Source organism: Erpetoichthys calabaricus, chromosome 5 (genome assembly GCF_900747795.2).
Source record: "Erpetoichthys calabaricus chromosome 5, fErpCal1.3, whole genome shotgun sequence".
Taxonomy (NCBI): Eukaryota; Metazoa; Chordata; class Cladistia; order Polypteriformes; family Polypteridae; genus Erpetoichthys; species Erpetoichthys calabaricus.
Genome location: NC_041398.2, coordinates 250622929 through 250641446, shown reverse-complemented (window position 1 = coordinate 250641446; position 18518 = coordinate 250622929). Strand labels below are relative to the sequence as shown.

General features: G+C 45.0%; 1 protein-coding gene across 1 annotated transcript; it reads left to right on the top strand.

The window, feature by feature from the left end:
- Nucleotides 1-8059: 8059 nt before the first annotated feature.
- On the top strand, nt 8060-18106 carry odam (odontogenic, ameloblast associated). The gene is made up of 10 exons (XM_028802785.2): nt 8060-8095; nt 8964-9031; nt 9121-9162; nt 9375-9440; nt 10341-10631; nt 10738-10791; nt 10911-11036; nt 14366-14437; nt 15321-15366; nt 17903-18106. The coding sequence occupies exons 2-9, from the start codon at nt 8978-8980 to the stop codon at nt 15354-15356; spliced, it is 741 nt and encodes a 246-aa protein (XP_028658618.1). The 5' UTR covers nt 8060-8095; nt 8964-8977; the 3' UTR covers nt 15357-15366; nt 17903-18106.
- The last annotated feature ends 412 nt before the right edge of the window (nt 18107-18518 follow it).

Sequence of the window (18518 nt, the reverse complement as noted above, 5' to 3'; positions counted from 1 at the left end):
TTGCTGAGACTGAAAATGTCACACACAGTCAAACTGCATGCCTCGTCTTCACTTGCGGTTTAGTGCCAGGCCGGGCCGAGATCACACAAAGCGTATTTGTGTGTTTAGACAAACCAGTGGGACACCATGGAGGGGTGAGCGGCCTGCGGACGGCGTGACACCAGCGTGGCAACATCATCCACTTCTGCATTTAAATGCTGGGCAGAATGAGCTCTGCACTGTGATGTCATGCCACACACCGTGCCAGGGCAAGGTAATTTCGTGCCCTGGACCAAGCTTATTATTGTGCCAACTGACTGTTTGGCAGCTGATCCACGTGGCTGGGTCCCCCTCCCACCCCTTGTGATGTGCCAAATTCGCCTTAATGATGGCGTTAGCCCTGGCCACACGCACAGTAGATGATCCCTGGAAATGAGGGTCTGCCAGTCTGAGAGTCTGTTAGAGGTGGAGGACATCACCTGATTAAAAATGTATGACGTCTGCTGTTGATCAGGATGTCCAACCTGCTGAATCCAATTTAAGACCTCTGGGGCCACCCAGGAAGGACCCTCTCCCATCACAGGACACCCAGAATGCACACATTCACATGGGGGCAGTTTGAGATTTCGCTATAAAGAGCCGGGCAGCATACTTTCTATTATTGACCCTTCTAGGGCTATCAGATTATACAAACATTAGGGCTTGAATATGCAGTTTAAAAAGAAGTAAGTGTGCAAACACACTGAAGCACGGGTTCAAATCTCTAAACCTTTGTGTGCTTCACTGGAATGAATGGTTAGCCCAACTGACAGAAATGCAGGAGTGGAAGAACCCTGGCTGAGATGTGACACTCTGAGCCACCAGGTGGCGCTCTCTTTAAAAGTCCCTGTAATGAAAATGACCCCCCGTTCCCTGCAGATGGCATTAGATACGTGTGTGCAAAATAAGCTGACATTGGACTGGGAATGTGGAATTCTATAATGCAGGGGTCACAGAGTGAGAACATCGAGGAGGTTGTTGACTGCACTACTGACTCCATCAACTTCTGTATGGACATTGTAGTTCCAGTAAGAACTGTACGCTGCTATGCTAACAACAAGCCATGGATTACAAGTGACATCAAGGGCCGTCTGAACCAGAAGAAAAGGGCTTTTAAAGGCGGTGATCAGCATGAGCTCAAGAGTGTGCAGAAGGAACTCCGAGTCCAGCTCAGGGCGGCGAAGGAGCAGTACAGGAGAAAGCTGGAGCAGAAGTTGCAGAATAACAGCATGAAGGAAGTGTGGGATGGGATGAAGATCATCACTGGCTGCAGCTCGACGTGGGTTGCCACCATCAAGAGAGATGTGGAGAGAGCAAACCAGATGACTTCTTTAACAGGTTTGACCACCCTAACCCACTCTCACTCTCACCTCGGAGTACTGCACCCTCCACACATCCCTCTGCTGAGAGTTCCCCCCCACCCACAATTACAGCAGCCAGGTGAACAGACAGCTGAGGAGCCAGCAAAGCAGCGGGTCCAGATGGAGTATCGCCACGACTGCTGAAGGCCTGTGCATTGGAGCTGGGGAGTCCTCTACAGCGCATCTTCAACCTGATCCTGGAACAGGGGAGAGTCCCGAGGCTTTGGAAAACATCTTGTATCACTCCAGTCCCAAAGATATCACGTCCTAGTGAGCTGAATGACTTCTGGCCTGTCGCTCTGATGTCACATGTGATGAAGACCATGGAGCGGCTGCTGCTTCACCACCTGAGGCCACAGGTTCAACACGCCCTCGACCCTCTGCAGTCTGCATACCAGGAGAAGATGGGAGCGGAGGAGGCTATCATCTACATGCTACACCGATCCCTCTCCCACTTGGACAGAGGCAGTGGTGCTGTAAGAATTATGTTTCTGGACTTCTCTAGCGCCTTCAACACCATCCAACCTCTGCTCCTCAGGGACAAGCTGGCAGAGATGGGAGTAGATTCATACCTGGTGGCATGGATCGTGAACTATCTTACAGACAGACCTCAGTATGTGCGTCTTGGGAACTGTAGGTCTGACATTGTGGTCAGCAGCACAGGAGCACCGCAGGGGACTGGACTTTCTCTGGTCCTGTTCAGCCATCGGTCTTCCAATACAGCTCGGAGTCCTGCCACGTGCAAAAGTTCACTGACAACACTGCTATGGTGGGCTGCATTAGGAGTGGGCAGGAGTATAGGGACCTCATCAAGGACTTTGTTAAATGGTGCGACTCAAACCACCTACAACTGAACACCAGCAAAACCAAGGAGCTGGTGGTGGATTTTAGGAGGACCAGACCCCTCATAGACCCCGTGATCATCAGAGGTGACTGTGTGCAGAGGGTGCAGACCTATAAATACCTGGGAGTGCAGCTGGATGATAAACTGGACTGGACTGCCAATACTGATGGTCTGTGCAAGAGAGGACAGAGCCGACTATACTTCCTTAGAAGGCTGACGTCCTTCAACATCTGCAATAAGATGCTGCAGATGTTCTATCAGATGGTTGTGGTGAGCGCCCTCTTCGTTGCAGTGGTGTGCTGGGGAGGCAGCATAAAGAAGAGGGACACCTCACGCCTGGACAAACTGGTGAGGAAGGCAGGCTCTATTGTAGGCACGGAGCAGGACAGTTTGACATCTGTGGCAGAGTGACAGGCGCTGAGCAGACTCCTGTCAATCATGGAGAATCCACCGCATCCACTGAACAGGATCATCTCCAGACAGAGGAGCAGCTTCAGCGACAGACTGCTGTCACCGTCCTGCTCCACTGACAGACTGAGGAGATCGTTCCTCCACCACACTATGCGACTCTTCAATTCCACCGGGGGGGTAAACGTTAACATTATACAAAGTTATTGTCTGTCTGTATACCTGCATTGTTATCACTCTTTAATTTAATATTGTTATTATCAGTATGCTGCTGCTGGAGTGTGTGAATTTAATAAAGTATCTATCTATCAAACCATCTATAAAGAAGAAACACACACATCCACAAGGGGTTAATATATTGGATTATTTATTATTTATTTTATAATTCTCTTATAAAGCATGCCGTTGCACTTGTTTAATGTAATGATTTTTATTGACATTTATAAAGTCATGGCGTGTTGTTGTTGTCCTCCTTATTCCTCATAAATGCACAGTCTTGGAGGTTTAGCAGTTACTGAGTGGTCTGAGTGTGTCGTTTATATAAAGTTTGACGTGACCGCTCATGGAAACTGTGCCCAGTATGGAAAGTGATGCGATAAACGGGAAAAGTGGAACTGGGAGGCTTCACACACCAGTCATACAGCCACCAAACTGCCGATGACTGACACACGTTCTACACATGCGTCACTGCGGTCCTCACAGCCTGCCACCCAGAGACAGCCATTAGGGGTGAGTGGGGCCATGTGGTGGGCCGTTTACGTCAAACGCTGTATAGACCTGCGTGCGAATTTAATAAAAATAATGTTAACATACACCGGATTTTCTCATTGCGGTATTCAGCTACATTTTTGCAAGATAACATGTCGACTTTATCAAAATATAACTGGAGAATATACCTTGACAAATCCGCTTGAACGGGACAGGTGGACCTCAAAAGTGCCATCCGGGGCGGCCCCCCCACTTGCCACCCCCAAACCCGCTACTCTTGCTGCCACCCTCTGCCAGTCCTCCGCTCCGCTGTGTGCCTCTGTGAAGTCAGCGCCAGTCTAAATGTAATTGTGCTTCACAGACGGAGTCACTGAATGTGCTAAACATTGCGTTGTAATGATCTTTAAGTATTTCCTCCTTGTTATGTTTTTTATTTGTCCAACACTTTCATTAATAGCAACTGACAAATTCTTCTACTAAGTAAAAGCAAAATTTTAAAATAAATCACAATTAGTGTAGGTAATAATTGACAAAAAAAACCAAAGATAATAAAACAGCTTGTGGTTGGTGAATCAAGTGTGCGAGTCGTCCAACTCGATAACTGGGCGATCAAAGACTAAAATGCAGGACTAAAGTAAATGCGATTCACAGCAACGATACAACACACGTCACCTTACAACTTCCTTGTCATTACGCCTTTGTTTTAAAAACATTGTTAAGCCATCAGCTCTGCCCTGTGTGTTGTACCCACCTGCTGGTTTAGGAGGAGCTGCAGGCAAGTTGAGTTCTTCATTCATTTCTTTATCTTCTCTCACTCTTATTCACACATCACCACAGACGTGGCGTAAGGATTTCGCTTTGCTCTTGAAGTGTAGGTGACAATCTAATATCTAAGCCCCCCCAGTTCATCGGTTGTTACATTTACGCTCTGTGAAGAAAACACAGAAAAATCTTTTAAGGGTTGGGGATTCCGTAAAGCACTTGATCCAAATAACAAACGGTCAGCCATGAAGTACATCAAAAGAGACAATGAGTATAGTGAAGCACGGTGGGAACAGAAGTGGGAATGCTGGGAAAGGAGGCACTGAGGATCTTGGGATGGAGCGACGTCATCACTGTAGGACCGGAAGGAATTAAAGAACCCAGAATCGGCTCGGACTTCTGGATAGGGCTTTGGAGACGAATTCACGGTGGTGTTTTCTCGTCTTTCCTGTTGAAGTAAAGAGAGAGCGGTTAGTACACTGTCATCGTCACCGCTGCTCGTCTGGTCCTTTAGCTGCTCCCTGATCTCTGAGCTCATAAAGCTACCGCTAAGCTGGAGACCCTCAGATCTTCACCAACAGGAGGCACACATTCCACCTGCTAGTGTTTAACCCTTTACTCTCTAATTGCACTCCCCTCTCAGACCACCCTCAGCAATGATGATCTCACATGATGGGAGCCAATGAATGAGCTGTTATTGAGCAGACATGACCCACGAATGGTGGAGGAGGAGGGGAGTCGAAGTCAAACAATCAATCTGGATTTGAAAGCTTAGATGTTTTATGAACCTCACCCAGCTGGGATACCTCCGCAATTGAAGGACCCCTAGGTGGCATTCCCCCCTGGGTTGCAGCAGTGCCCCAGATTCCCACGGACCATCATGGGACTTGGAGTTGGTCAACTCAGCCCTGTTGTGTTCTGTGGATGCCACCGGAGGATGCTGAAGAGACTGGGAAGCCTTACTTCATGGGGCTTCCACCTCTCCCAGAAGTACTTTCAGACCACACTTACGGGACACTGGAAGTACTCCCCAGTGTCACATTAAAAGAGAAGTCAGAGTCAGGATGATGGAGCAAGAAGCTTGCTGGGCTGAGATGGAGAGAGCAACAAGAGAGACCTGCTTGGTGCTCATTGTTGTGCTTAATTGTACTTGTGGGAAAGGCTTGAAGGAAGAGTTTCCCACAATAAGGAACCTTGTGCTTTTATACCTTTGTCTGAGCCTTTGTGTCACCTAGTGACCACAAATGGCACCATGTGTCACTATTGCACAACTTTGCCATTATTGTTGTTTGTTTGCCTTCATAGCACAAAGGAAAAAAAATCTATCTGTAGCAAAAGTTTAGAGACCGGTTCTGAATTCTTAATTTCATGAATGGTGAAATCAATTTGTGTCTCTTACCTTGTTGCTGTTGCTCACAGACAATTCAAGCACTAATTTACTTCAATTTATCATTATATAGCACCTTTCCTAGAACCCAGGCACAGACAGCTACACCAATGTCTAAGGACATAGCAGCACTAGAAAGAGTCCGGAGAATAGCAACTCGGCTGATTCCGGGACTACAGGCGATGAGTTATGAAGAGCAAATTAAAGAGCTGAGCCTTTAGGAGATGAAGAGGAGACCTGACTGAAGTGATAAGGTGCCACATGAGAGGGTGGGCATCAAACTAAAAGAAGCGGCAGTTCAGGGTGTGGTGCGGGTATGTGGGTGCTGAATTGGCTCAGACACAGGAAGCAGAGGGTGACAGTGAGAGGAACCTCATCAGAATTGGGTGATGTTAAGAGTGGTGACCAGCAGGGGGCAGTGTGGAGTCGCTGTTATTTTTAATATCTATAAATGATTTACATAGGAAGATAAGTAACAAGCTGGTTAAGTCTGCAGATGATACCAAGATAGGTGGATTGGTGGATAATTTAGAATCCATCAGATCATCACAGAGGGGCTTGGACAGCAGACAGGCTTGGGCAGATTTGTGGACGATGAAATTTAATGTCAGTAAATGTAAAGAATTACACATAGGAAGTAAAAATATGGGGTTTGAATACACAATGGGGGGTCTGAAAATCGAGAGTCCAGCTTATGAGAAGGATTTAGGAGTCGTAGTGGACTCAACATGATCAACTACCAGGCAGTGTTCAGAGGCAATGAAGAAGGCTATCAGAATGTCAGGTTATATAGCGCCTTGATGTGTGGAGTACAAGTCACAGGAGGTTCTGCTCAAGCTTTATAACACACTGGTGAGGCCTCATCTGGAGTACGGTGGGCAGTTTTGGTCTCCACGCTACAAAAAGGACATAACAGCACAAGAGAAGGTCCAGAGATGAGCAACTCTGCTGATTCAGGGTGACAGGGGATGAGTTGTGCGAAAAAATTAAAAGAGATGAACCTTTAGAAGATGAAGAGGAGACCTGAGTGAAGTGATATGGTGCCACATGAGAGGGTGGGCATCAAACTAAAAGAAGTGGCATTTCAGCATGTGGTGTGTAGACGGGGGCAGTATTGGCTCAGACACAGGAAGCAGAGGGTGACGGTGTGAGGAATCTTCTCAGAATTGGGTAAGAGTGGTGACCAGCAGGGGGCAGTGTGGGGGCCACTGTTATTTTTAATATACAGAAATGATTTACTTAGGAATATAAGGAACAAGCTGGTGAAGTTTGCAGATGATGCCAAGATAGGTGGATTGGCAGATAATCTCGAATCCGTTAAATTGTCAGAGAGGGACTTGGGCAGCAAGCAGGCTTGGGCAGATTTGTGGATGATGAAATTTAATGTTAGTAAATGTAAAGAATTACACATAGGAAGTAAAAATGTGAGGTTCGAATAAACAGTGGTTGGTCTGAAAGTTGGAGGTCCACCTTATGAGAAGATTTAGAAATTGAAGTGGACTCTACGCTATGGACTGGCAGATGGAGTTCAAAAGTCATTAAGAAGGCTAACAGAATGTCAGGTTATGTAGCGCCTTGATGTGTGGAGTACAAGTCACAGGAGGTTCTGCTCAAGCTTTATAACACACTGGTGAGGCCTCATCTGGAGTCCTGGGTGCAGTTCTGGTCTCTGAGCTACAAAAAGGACATAACAGCACTAGAGAAGGTCCAGAGAAGAGAAACTGGGCTGATTCAGAGCTACAGGGGATGACTTATGAGGAAAGATTAAAAGATCTGAGCCTTTATAGAGATGAAGAGGAGACCTGACTGAAGTGTTTACAACGATGAAGAGAATTAGTCCATTGGATTGAGATGGTGACTTTAAAATGAGTTCATCAAGAACACGGGGACACAGTTGGAAACTTGTGAAGGGAGAACTTCACACAAACATTAGGAAGTTTTTCTACAGACAGAGAACCACAGACACATGGAATGAGGGACCAAATAGTGTGGTGGACATTAGGGACCCTCAAAACTCGACTTGCTGTTGTTCTTCTTAGAAGAACTCAGTGGACAGGATTGGCTAGTGAGCTGTGTTGGGTGGGATGGCCTGTCCTCCTCCAGATTGTCCTGATGATGTCCTCATGCTATTTAACTCATAAGGCACTTGACTCCAAGCCCATCAGTGCAACACATATCAGATTATCTGTTCTTAGCTAGGTTTAGATTTTCTTTTGATTGGCATCTTTTTGGGCACTTTGACAGCACAGCTTATTTTATAACAGATTTTGGACATCTGTCAGACATGTTTGAACAACAAACACCCCACCTAAAAACGTCTGCTACCCGTGGAAGATAATAACGGCTTACGGGGCGCTCTTTTCGCTTTCTCAGATTCCTTTTTGGCTTCTTTACGTCTTCCTCGCCCGTGTGACGCTGTGATCAGCTAATGACCGCTCTGGTGAGGTCACCTCAGCCTCCTGACACACGAGATGAATCACCGCAGCCTCCTTGACCCTGATTGGTGGGCCTCAGACCTGGTGAGAGGTTAAAAGGCAGGTCACTTCACAAGTTGCAGTCAAGGCTCTCCACTCTTGAAACAGCAAGAAGCTCATCCTGCAGCCAAAGGTACCGATTTGAGGTTTTCTTTTTATCAGGAAGCAAATGTTAAGAAGAGAAGGTCCGACTATCGGGCCATTTGATCAAAGACTAAAAATTCAAAATGAGGAGTTAAGAGGACGGCAAACATGCAAGGCGTGCGTCTGGTGAGCAGAGGGTCAGCTGAAGAGGCTGGCAGAGTGACAGAGGGGAACCTTCTCAGTTTCAGAGGCTACGTGGCTTTAAAAGTTAGGACAGGAATTCGTATCGGGGGTCCTGGCCATTACATTGAAAGGAGGTTAATGGGAACACGAGGGGCTCAGTCTGAAACTTGTTACGAGTTAATTTTACACAAATGGTACAAAATTTTGCTTCACCACAGAGACACAATAAAAAAATAACCAAGCCATGTGGAGGAGAGCAGAACTTTAGGGGTCTTCGCAACTCAAGAAATGGCAGACTTCGTTAGGCTGAGTGGTTTGTTCTCGTCAAAGACGTTCTTGAGTTCCTGGCCTAGAATTATCTCAAGAGCTGGGAGAGCAGGGGAGGCAACAGGAGGGTTCGGACCCTCGGGTCCTCTTTCAGTGGGGTCTCCATCTTGTTTTCTGGGATATGCCATTTGACAGCCACCACCATGATGGCCTGAGCTTGACATCTGTCAAGTTATTATGAGGACCGCAGGGACCTCCGAAGCCCAAAACAGAACATCAGAGTTGGCTTACGACTCTTTGGAGAAGACTTTACTAGAAGGATCTCTCGCTTGTTCTGTGTGTCTCCCTCAGAGCTTTGGGGTGACCACGTCTAGTCCCTTTGTGTGTCCCCTTGCTGGACTCCTCCCTTTAGGCTTCTCCTCTTAAGTTCTTAAGGTTGTTTGACTTTTGCCTTTTTCTGATCTCAGAACACTTCACATCCATGGAGCTCATTGTGGTGGTCCTCAGTCTCGTGGGCGCTGGCCACGCATTGCCGGTGAGTTTGGTTTCTGTCTCCTCACCGTCTCTATCTTCCCATGGAGGTGACCTTCACTCATTGTGTGTCTTTGTGTATTTACCGTGCAGGTGCCGCGTCTGCTTGGATTGTCTGCGAGCAACAGCAACGAGGTAAGGGACGCAAATCGAGTTCACCATTCATGACGTTAAAAGTTCAGAATCTGAATTTGGAATTCCTTTGGTTCTTGTCCGTCCATTTCTGTGACTCTGTCTTACTGACATTATTGTCAACTGTTTTGCTATGACTTTAAAGATTTAAAATTTCTGTCTTGCAAAGATAAAGCCGATTTGAAAAGAAATTTTCATTCTGGTTTTCTTCACAGCTTCTGCGTCTGCCTGGACTCTCGTACAATGGACTTGCATTTGGGCAGCAGCAGCAGCAGCAGCAGGTACCTCCTTCAGTCCTCCGCGGCGACAACAGCCTGTCAAGCTGCTAAGCGTTTCTTTGGCTGTAATTCTTTCTTCACTTTCAGTTTTCCCGAATCGCCATTGCGCTCAACCCGTTGCTGTAACGCCATAAATGGTTGCTAGGGGGCGTGTCCTGCAGGTCGCCTTGTCGGCTTTTCTTCATCTCTGCATTCGAATAAAACCTCAGATATACTGGGCACTGTGGGCACTGTGGGCACTGTGGGCGTCTTCGGAGTTTGTGCTCTTTATTGTAGGGATGCTCTGATGAGGCTGTTTGTGAAAGGTGAAACATACAGTAACAGACATAAAGGCGCTATATAAAATATATCATTATTTATGAAAGAAACAATATGAATACTACATATTTATTACAGGTGATACATCTCTCTATATATACAATCTAACGTCTGTCTGTCTGTCCGCTTTTCACGAAAGAACGACATAACAGATTTACATCGGGTTTTTTTTCTACAATTTGTTTGAACATTCCGGTTGATTTTGCGACTTCTCTCATCGCGCTTAGTTATCAGAGTTTGCTTGCGGCACCAATTTCTTTGCGGGTGTGTGGGGGTGACGTCAGGAGTGGGGACCCTCACTGTACTGTTTCACTTCCGCGGGGCACGGCAGATGTTTTTATATACTTATAGAGAGAGTAATAGGCAAATATGAACAAAAGTACATAATATACGCAAATATACGGCAGATGAATAGATAGAAAGTCACTACAGAATTGATAGGAGACATATAATATATATGAAATTCACTATATAATGGATAGACACGTATGAAATGCACTATAAAATAGAGAGATCAACAGACAGGTAGATTCAGACCTGAATTCAAATGTTTTAACAGAACTTTATTCTCGTCTTTGTCCCCAGCCTCTGCCCTTTGTCCCCCCATTTGTTTTCCAGCCCCAGCAGATTGATATGGCGCTTCCTCCTCAATTGTCCCGCACCCCTCAAATAGGCGTTTCTGGCCAGGGGTCCGTGCAGCCAACAGGTTCCCTGCCATCTCAGGTCCTTCTGCCCCCTCAAGTTTTTGTTCCTTCTCAGAGTGGCGTCCCCCCACAGGTGCTCCTCCCTGCAGCTCAAGGTGACCAGACAGCCATCTCTGTACCACAGCAGCCCCTGTACCCACAGGAGCCCGGTGTCCCTTTGCAGCCGAACCAGGTGAGCTTAATTAGCTTTACTGGGGTCCTTCATTTGATGTTGTCTGTTTGCTCTTTCTTCACCTTCTCTGCTCCCTGCTCAATTTCTCTTCTTCTTCTTCCCTAAGGTGTTGCCATCATACTATCCATCCTTTGTGTTCCCCCAACAAGCAGGAGGACAGGTGACGTTCTAAGTACTCAATTAGACTGAAAAATGAATTACAAACCAATAAAATATTGAAGTGTCAGGTAAGGAGCCTTCATGTCCCACTTTTTAATTTTATTTTTCACTCTTTGACAGGTGAGTCCCTTCTTCATTGCCTATGGGTACCCATCTCAGAAACAGCCAGCAGTCCAGCAGCTGCCACTGAACCCAAACCAGCAGCCTATGGAGCCGGCGGTGCTCAGGCCACAGCAGTTCATGCAGGTGAATGGGTTTCTGTTAAGATTAGATAATATAATATAATATAATATAATATAATATAATATAATATAATATAATATAATATAATATAATGCTAGTTGTGCTAAGATGGGTAGAAATCTAAGTAATCAATTTAGACCTAGGCATTAAAGTTTGCAGTGCACCATCTGTTGGAGTGTATTTTGTAATACATGCAGTAGTAAATTGCATTGGATTTGTCACTTCAACAGATGGTGATCCACAAACATGTGCAGTAATAAAATGTTTGCTAAAAATGCTTGTGATGTGCCATCTGTTGGAATGACAAATGCATCATGTTTTATTTTTTCAAATATTTGTGATGCATCATCTGTTTTAATGATGAATATTTAGCAATCTGGTGGACACACAGGTACACTGACACACAGACAATTATCCCTTAAATAGGGTGGATAATATAATATAATATAATATAATATCCATCCATCCATTGTCCAACCCGCTGAATCCGTACACAGGGTCACGGGGGTCTGCTGGAGCCAATCCCAGCCAACACAGGGAACAAGGCAAGCCAATCCCAGGCAGGGTGCCAACCCACCGCAGATAATATAATATAATATAATATAATATAATATAATATAATATAATATAATATAATATAATATAATATAATGCAAGCTGTGCTAAGATGAGTTGAAATCCAAATAATTAACATATATCTCAGCATTACAGCTTGCAGTGCACCATCTGTTGGAGTGTATTTTGTAATGTATATCATTATAAAATTCATTACATTTGTCATTTCAACAGATAAATGCTTGCAATGTGCCACCTGTTAGAATGACAAATCCAATGCAAATGTTGCTATTATGTGCCATTTAGTATGAGATTTGTTAAACCAGTATTAATGTTTGTTATGCACCCTCTGTTGGAGTGAAAAATGCAATGTATTTTATTTCTACAGTGTTTTCATGATACAATATATATTATAATGACAGAGATATAGCAACCAGAGGGACACACAGGAGCACAGACACAGGGATACTTATTCTTTTATAATATAATATAATATAATATAATATAATATAATATAATATAATATAATATAATATAATATAATATAATATAATATAATATAATATAATATAATATAATATAATATAATATGGCACTATGGCACAATTGTTACTGCTGTTGCATGATGGTATCAGAGTTCTGGGTTCAGCTCTCATACCTTGTCATTGTCACTGTGATTTCAGCACGTTGTCCCCGTGTCTGTATGGGTTTCCTCAGGGTGCTTAAGATTTTCAACTGTGTCACCACGACAATTGATTTGCAATCCAATTTACCTCCACGAGTGTGAGAGTGGACCCTGTGTTGGACTGGCATCTCTTTCAGGAATGGTGGCTGATTTGTACCCAGTGCCACCAGGAGAGCCACTTTCCCACAGAAACCCATCTGACTTCAGAATGTCCTGTTATTTTGTCTTTTCTGAGGTTGTTCAGTGGGTATGGCATGGTGTCCCAGTGGAAATGACCGTGGCCTCACAGATCTTGGATTTCAGTCCATGTGCAGTCCCTGCCAGTCTGGAGTTTGTGTGTTCTCTCCGTGCCCATGTGGCTCAGGTGCTCAGCTTACGTGCCATAGATGTGGGTGTTGTGTGTGTTTGGTGACTCCACGTTGTTTCAGTACCACTGAATGTGCCCACAGATGGACTGCTGTCCCACCTTGGTCCCACTAGTGTTTTTACCCAAAGCTGTCATAGCATTTTGTGACTCCCATGATGTCAGATAAAGTAAATGGCTGGATTAGATAACATCGTGTAGAAATCACTGCAGATCTCCGCAGGCAGACTGGAACTGAATTGAAACATCAGACTGATCAGTGAATACCCATTTGTCACCTGTTTGACATTTACATTCTGTTTTTAATTTTCTTTCTTTTTTTCTTTTTTAAGAATGCAACTCCAAAACCTTGGGGTCAAGCTGAACTGGTGAGTTTCTCAAATGAAAACTTTGCTGCCATTTTAAAAAAACTGAATGCCATTTAAACTTATGAGGATGTGGTGTGTGAGAGAGGAAGACCTAAAGTGACGTGATGTATCAGTGTTTATGTAATAAGAGCGGCACAGTGGCACGGTGGTAACACTGCTGACTCACAGTAGAAAGGCCGGGGTTCTTCACAGCATGAAGTCCGCATGTTCTCCCCTGTGTCTGCCACAGTCCAAAGACATGCTGGTTGGGTGGACTGGTGACACTAAATTGGCCCACGTGGGTTTGTGTGTGAGTGTGTGTGTGTGTGTGTGTGTTCACCCTGCGATGGACTGGTGGCCTGTCCAGGTGTTATTCCTGACTTAAGCTGCCACAGCCCTGCTCAGGATTAAGTGGGTTTGGTATTTATATTATATAGCGCCTTTAGTGAAGAAATCAATAAGACTTTGGTTCAATGATAATTCAAACCTTCCTCCATTATCTCATCCATCCATCCTTTCCTGACCTGCTTTTTACAAGGTGGGAGTCCATGCTGGTAGGATTTACCCCGGAGATCGCAATCACACACACACACACACACACACCTTCCTGCTTAGTGCCACTAATTAACTCTGCGATGATGTAGTCCTTACATTCAACTAGAAAGGACATCAAAGGGGCATGTGTGAACTTTAGTATCCATATGCAAAAATAAAGATATAATCTTAAAGAGCAAACCTCAAACTGGCCCTTGTGATTTAATATAGCGCCTTTCTGAGGTGAGCGCCATCTCAAGAAGTTTTACAGGGTGGCGGCCAAAGTCACCATGCCGGATAACACTAAACAGAGACACACGCTGATGGAAAGTCCCAGCTGTGCGGGCACTGAGGTGACGTGCATTTCTGCCAACGCCACCCAGAAGCCCAAATGTTACCAAGTCATAAGACGATGCCCTTAATGCCCAGACAAAAATGAGCAGGTGTGATCTGGGCAGCTACACAATGCAGCGCATCCCCGGCACGACGGACAAAACAACAATTTCAATGCAGCGACCGGTAACCTGAGGGCCTGCGCTGTGCGCTTCTGTCTCCCCCGGCGCCGCGGCTCCGATCAACTTTCATTGATTGGTTTGAAATGCAATTTCGTGTCCATCCACAAGATGGAGTTAAGAGCTATGAGACAAATCGTGCGCGTTCACGCGTGTAGTGACGTCATCGGGGGGGCGGGGTACTCCGTAAAGCGGGTTTAGCCGAGTGAACCTCCTTTAGATGGAGACACCTGGCGTGTCCGACGGACCACAGATGATTCGGACAAAGTGGCGCTTGATCGAGGCAACTGAGCGCCGTCGCTTGGCGTAGTTAATGTTTGAAATTTGTTTTTTAGGACAAGATGCTGACGATTGGAGGCACCGCTAAGCCATCGGCACTTGAAGGAGTCCGTGCTGTGCCAGATGAGGTATGGAGTTCGTTACAAGGTCTGACGCAGTGCCCCCCGTGCACTGTCTGAGCTTTTTAAATAACAGCCTCTTTTGTGGCACCGCTAGACCAAGCCAGGCTGGGCATTGAACCCAAAATTGTGAATTTCCCATTGGGATTAATAAAGTATCTATCTATCTATCTATCTATCTATCTATCTATCTATCTATCTATCTATCTATCTATCTATCTATCATATAGTGTCTTTCACTCTATTATATAGTGTCTTTCACTCTATCTAATCCTGCCAACTACACTATCTATCTATCTATCTATCTATCTATCTATCTATCTATCTATCTATCTATCTATCTATCTATCTATCTATCTATCTATCATTGTATAGTGCCTTTCCTATCTATCTATCTATCTATCTATCTATCTATCTATCTATCTATCTATCTATCTATCTATCTATCTATCATATAGTGCCTTCCCTCTCTATCTATCTATCTATCTATCTATCTATCTATCTATCTATCTATCTATCTATCTATCTATCTATCTATCTATCTATCTATCTATCATATAGTGCCTTCCCTCTCTATCTATCTATCTATCTATCTATCTATCTATCTATCTATCTATCTATCTATCTATCTATCTATCTATCTATCTATCTATCTATCTATCTATCTATCTATCTATCTATCTATCAAATCCTTGGCACTCATTCAGATACACGTTGGAATGAAAATCCAAATAGCTAAACTATGCAGCGATGTCAGATGACTTTGTCACAGCGTCTTGAGCACGGGAATGGCGCTATATAAATTAAACGTATTGTTATCAATTAGCTGAGAGTCGTTATGAAGTGACGTGTCTTGTCCACTTATTCTGCTCTCCTTTTTGTTCTTTTTCAGACTCTGCCAAGCTTTCTGCTCCCTTTCCAGCCGTAGGAGAGCCCCGGTAAGAATCGAACGATCCACTCTTTGAGTTTTGTTGTCCAAGAAAAAAAAACTGACATTATGATTTCTCTTTAACGTTTTACGGCTTCACGTTTCAAAGTGAGCGCTTACTGAGCACAACGATCCTCTCACTAAGGAAAGTCATTGGAAGGGGAGAACGTCCATCTCATTAGGGTAGGAAGACAATTCGGACTGCAGGAACGGGCCCTACGTTTGTGCAGTTTAACTTAACGAGTTTCCAGCTGCGGTTTGACCCGCCTGTGCAGATCCTTTCATAACCGTAGACGGTCCAGTCAGGTCACCGTTAAATCGGGTGTCCATCCACACTCACTACACACTCACTAAGCTCCCCCAGCATTCGTGAGTAAACGTCGTCCAGTCCCGCTGACTTTTTTAATGATTACAGGACATTTAATAATAATTAATAATTCTTTGCATTTATATAGCGCTTTTCTCACTACTCAAAGCGCTCAGCAATTGAAGGTTAAGGGCCTCGCTCAAGTTACTCCAAGCGGCTCTTCTCGTTTCTTTTTCCAAGTTCTTGGCAGTTGCTGTTGAAGATCATCGACTTCTCCACAAGAGTGAAACCAGAAAACTGAAAGTTGGGAGGCCTTGCTGTTGTGTTCCTAACAATTCCTTCGGAACGCTGTGACGTCACGTCAGTTTGTTATGTTCGGTGACTCCTGACTCACCCACACATGTCAGATACCGTTCGACTCATCTTGATGTCTGGTAATGCAAGACGTTAAGCTTTTTGGAAATTTTTCGGCCCAAAAATTCTCATTTTTAGGCCATTATTATTCCTTTCTGATAAAAGATGAATCAAAATACGTCATCAGCCAAAATGATCAGAAGGACTTGCAGTGGTCAGCTGACCCCAGGGGTTCACCTCCTAATGGGATATAAACAGTTACTCTTTTTAACAAAACTTTGAAAAAATGGGTCAAACCGGTAACTACAGGTGTGTAGAATATCGTTTTATGCTTTTTCAAGGTTGCTGATCGTGAATATGATGATATATTACTGACAACACATATCGACAGGTCTAAATACAGCAGAAAACACAATGAGCAAAGAAATAGAGAATAATATTTAATACATTATTATTCTTTATTTTATTCTATTTTTTAAATATATTTTATACTAAGGACAAACTTACTTACAGTTCCAATGGTGTCAGCGGTGGGATTCCTTTGGCTTACAAACAGAGGATAATAATTAACACATTATTATTCTTTTATTCAGTTTTTATGTTATATGTTATGCTAAGCACAAAATTGCTTTTAGTTCCAATGGTGTCAGCAGTGGGATACCTTCAGCTTAGAATGAGAAATTGTAGCAGAGAGAGTTACAATATCCAGCAACGAAGCCCCTGGGTGTGCACTGATGAGACCACCTCAGGCCTGAGGAGAGCAGTTTTCAGCTCCCGTGTCTGATACCCCCTTTTCCTCCTTGAATCCTTCCAACTTTCTCCTGTCCCCTCATCTAAAGATGGACACTTGGGCTTCTGAGATTGATGAGCAGGTAAAGGCAGCATCAAGAAGTGAATATCTGTGGAGGAATCCCTGCTAATGTGAAGGCTATGAGTTTCATCACCTGGTGTGGGGAAAGCTGGAGCAGGTGCTACCAGTGACAATGGTGACAGTAGTGGGACCCTAATGACAGTGACAATGGGGACAGTAGTGGGACCTTGATGACAGTGATGAAGGGGACAGCAGTAGGACCTTGATGACGATGATGACAGCAGTAGGACCCTGATGACAGTGATGATGGTGACAGCAGTGGGACCCTGATGACAGTGACGTTGGTGACAGTAGTGGGGCCCTGATGACAGTGACGATGGGGACAGTAGTGGGGCCCTGATGACTGACGTTGGGGACAGCAGTGGGGCCCTGATGACAGTGACGTTGGGGACAGCAGTGGGGCCCTGATGACAGTGATGATGGGGACAGCAGTGGGACCCTGATGACAATGACGACAGCAGTGGGACCCTGATGACAGTGACAATGGGGACAGCAGTGGGACCCTGATGACAGTGACGTTGGGGACAGCAGTGGGGCCCTGATGACAGTGACAATGGTGACAGCAGTGGGGCCCTGATGACAGTGATGATGGGGACAGCAGTGGGACCCTGATGACAATGACGACAGCAGTGGGACCCTGATGACAGTGACAATGGGGACAGCAGTGGGACCCTGATGACAGTGACAATGGGGACAGCAGTGGGACCCTGATGACAGTGACGTTGGGGACAGTAGTGGGGCCCTGATGACAATGACAATGATGACAGCAGTGGGACCCTGATGACAGTGACAATGGGGACAGCAGTGGGACCCTGATGACAGTGACGTTGGGGACAGTAGTGGGGCCCTGATGACAATGACAATGATGACAGCAGTGGGACCCTGATGACAGTGACAATGGGGACAGCAGTGGCAGTGCTCTAAACTAGAGACAGCGGTTTGAAGTGCTGGCTTCACCAAATGTGACATTAGAGTTTAGAGTCTGAATTGATTGTCTGTTTGTTTCTTTGAAAGGATGTGCAGATTTTCCTGCAGCCTGAAATATGAAGTGCCATTCATACAAACTGAAGAACTGAAGAAAGGTGACGACTCTCAAGCAACACATTTGGAACTAAACCTGCCATGATGGACATGAGCTTCTTACAACTGTCCAATAATCTGACTTTTGTTTGTCATTTGTTGTTTTATTTCACCAAATAAAATAATATACACACTCAATCAGGGGGACTTGATATGAATAAGGAGACATTTGAGCTTCACAATGGGTGACGTGCATAATTTGTGTGTTTAAACATGAGAAGCAGGGACTCTGGGACAAATCCACAGAAACTGGTGGAGACCACCAACAATCCACCCCACCTCAGGTGCCCAGTGTCACCGTCACACTTTTACACTTCTTATTGTAACTGAGCTCATCTGTCACTTCGACATTACCAGTGTAGACCAGCAGGAGGAGCTCCAGTGTGAGCCACTGGCTGACTTAGGCCTGCTGCACTTACTGATTCAAGCCAGCAGATGGCACACGCCTGAGAGAAAGAGAAAAACCAGGCAACCATGTGAAGGCCCCGGCGCAGGTCTTCCATCCTGCTTGTGTGTGTGTGTGTGTGTGTTGTGGACCCCGACACTTCTG

What these genes read in the sequence shown, in the direction of transcription:
- odam (XM_028802785.2), top strand. Translation starts at nt 8,978, where the DNA reads ATGGAGCTCATTGTGGTGGTCCTCAGTCTCGTGGGCGCTGGCCACGCA. An exon ending in AGCAGCAGCAGCAGCAGCAG is followed by an intron (nt 9,441 to 10,340) that starts GTACCTCCTTCA and finishes CTTTGTCCCCAG; the next exon opens with CCTCTGCCCTTTGTCCCCCC. An exon ending in CCCAACAAGCAGGAGGACAG is followed by an intron (nt 10,792 to 10,910) that starts GTGACGTTCTAA and finishes ACTCTTTGACAG; the next exon opens with GTGAGTCCCTTCTTCATTGC.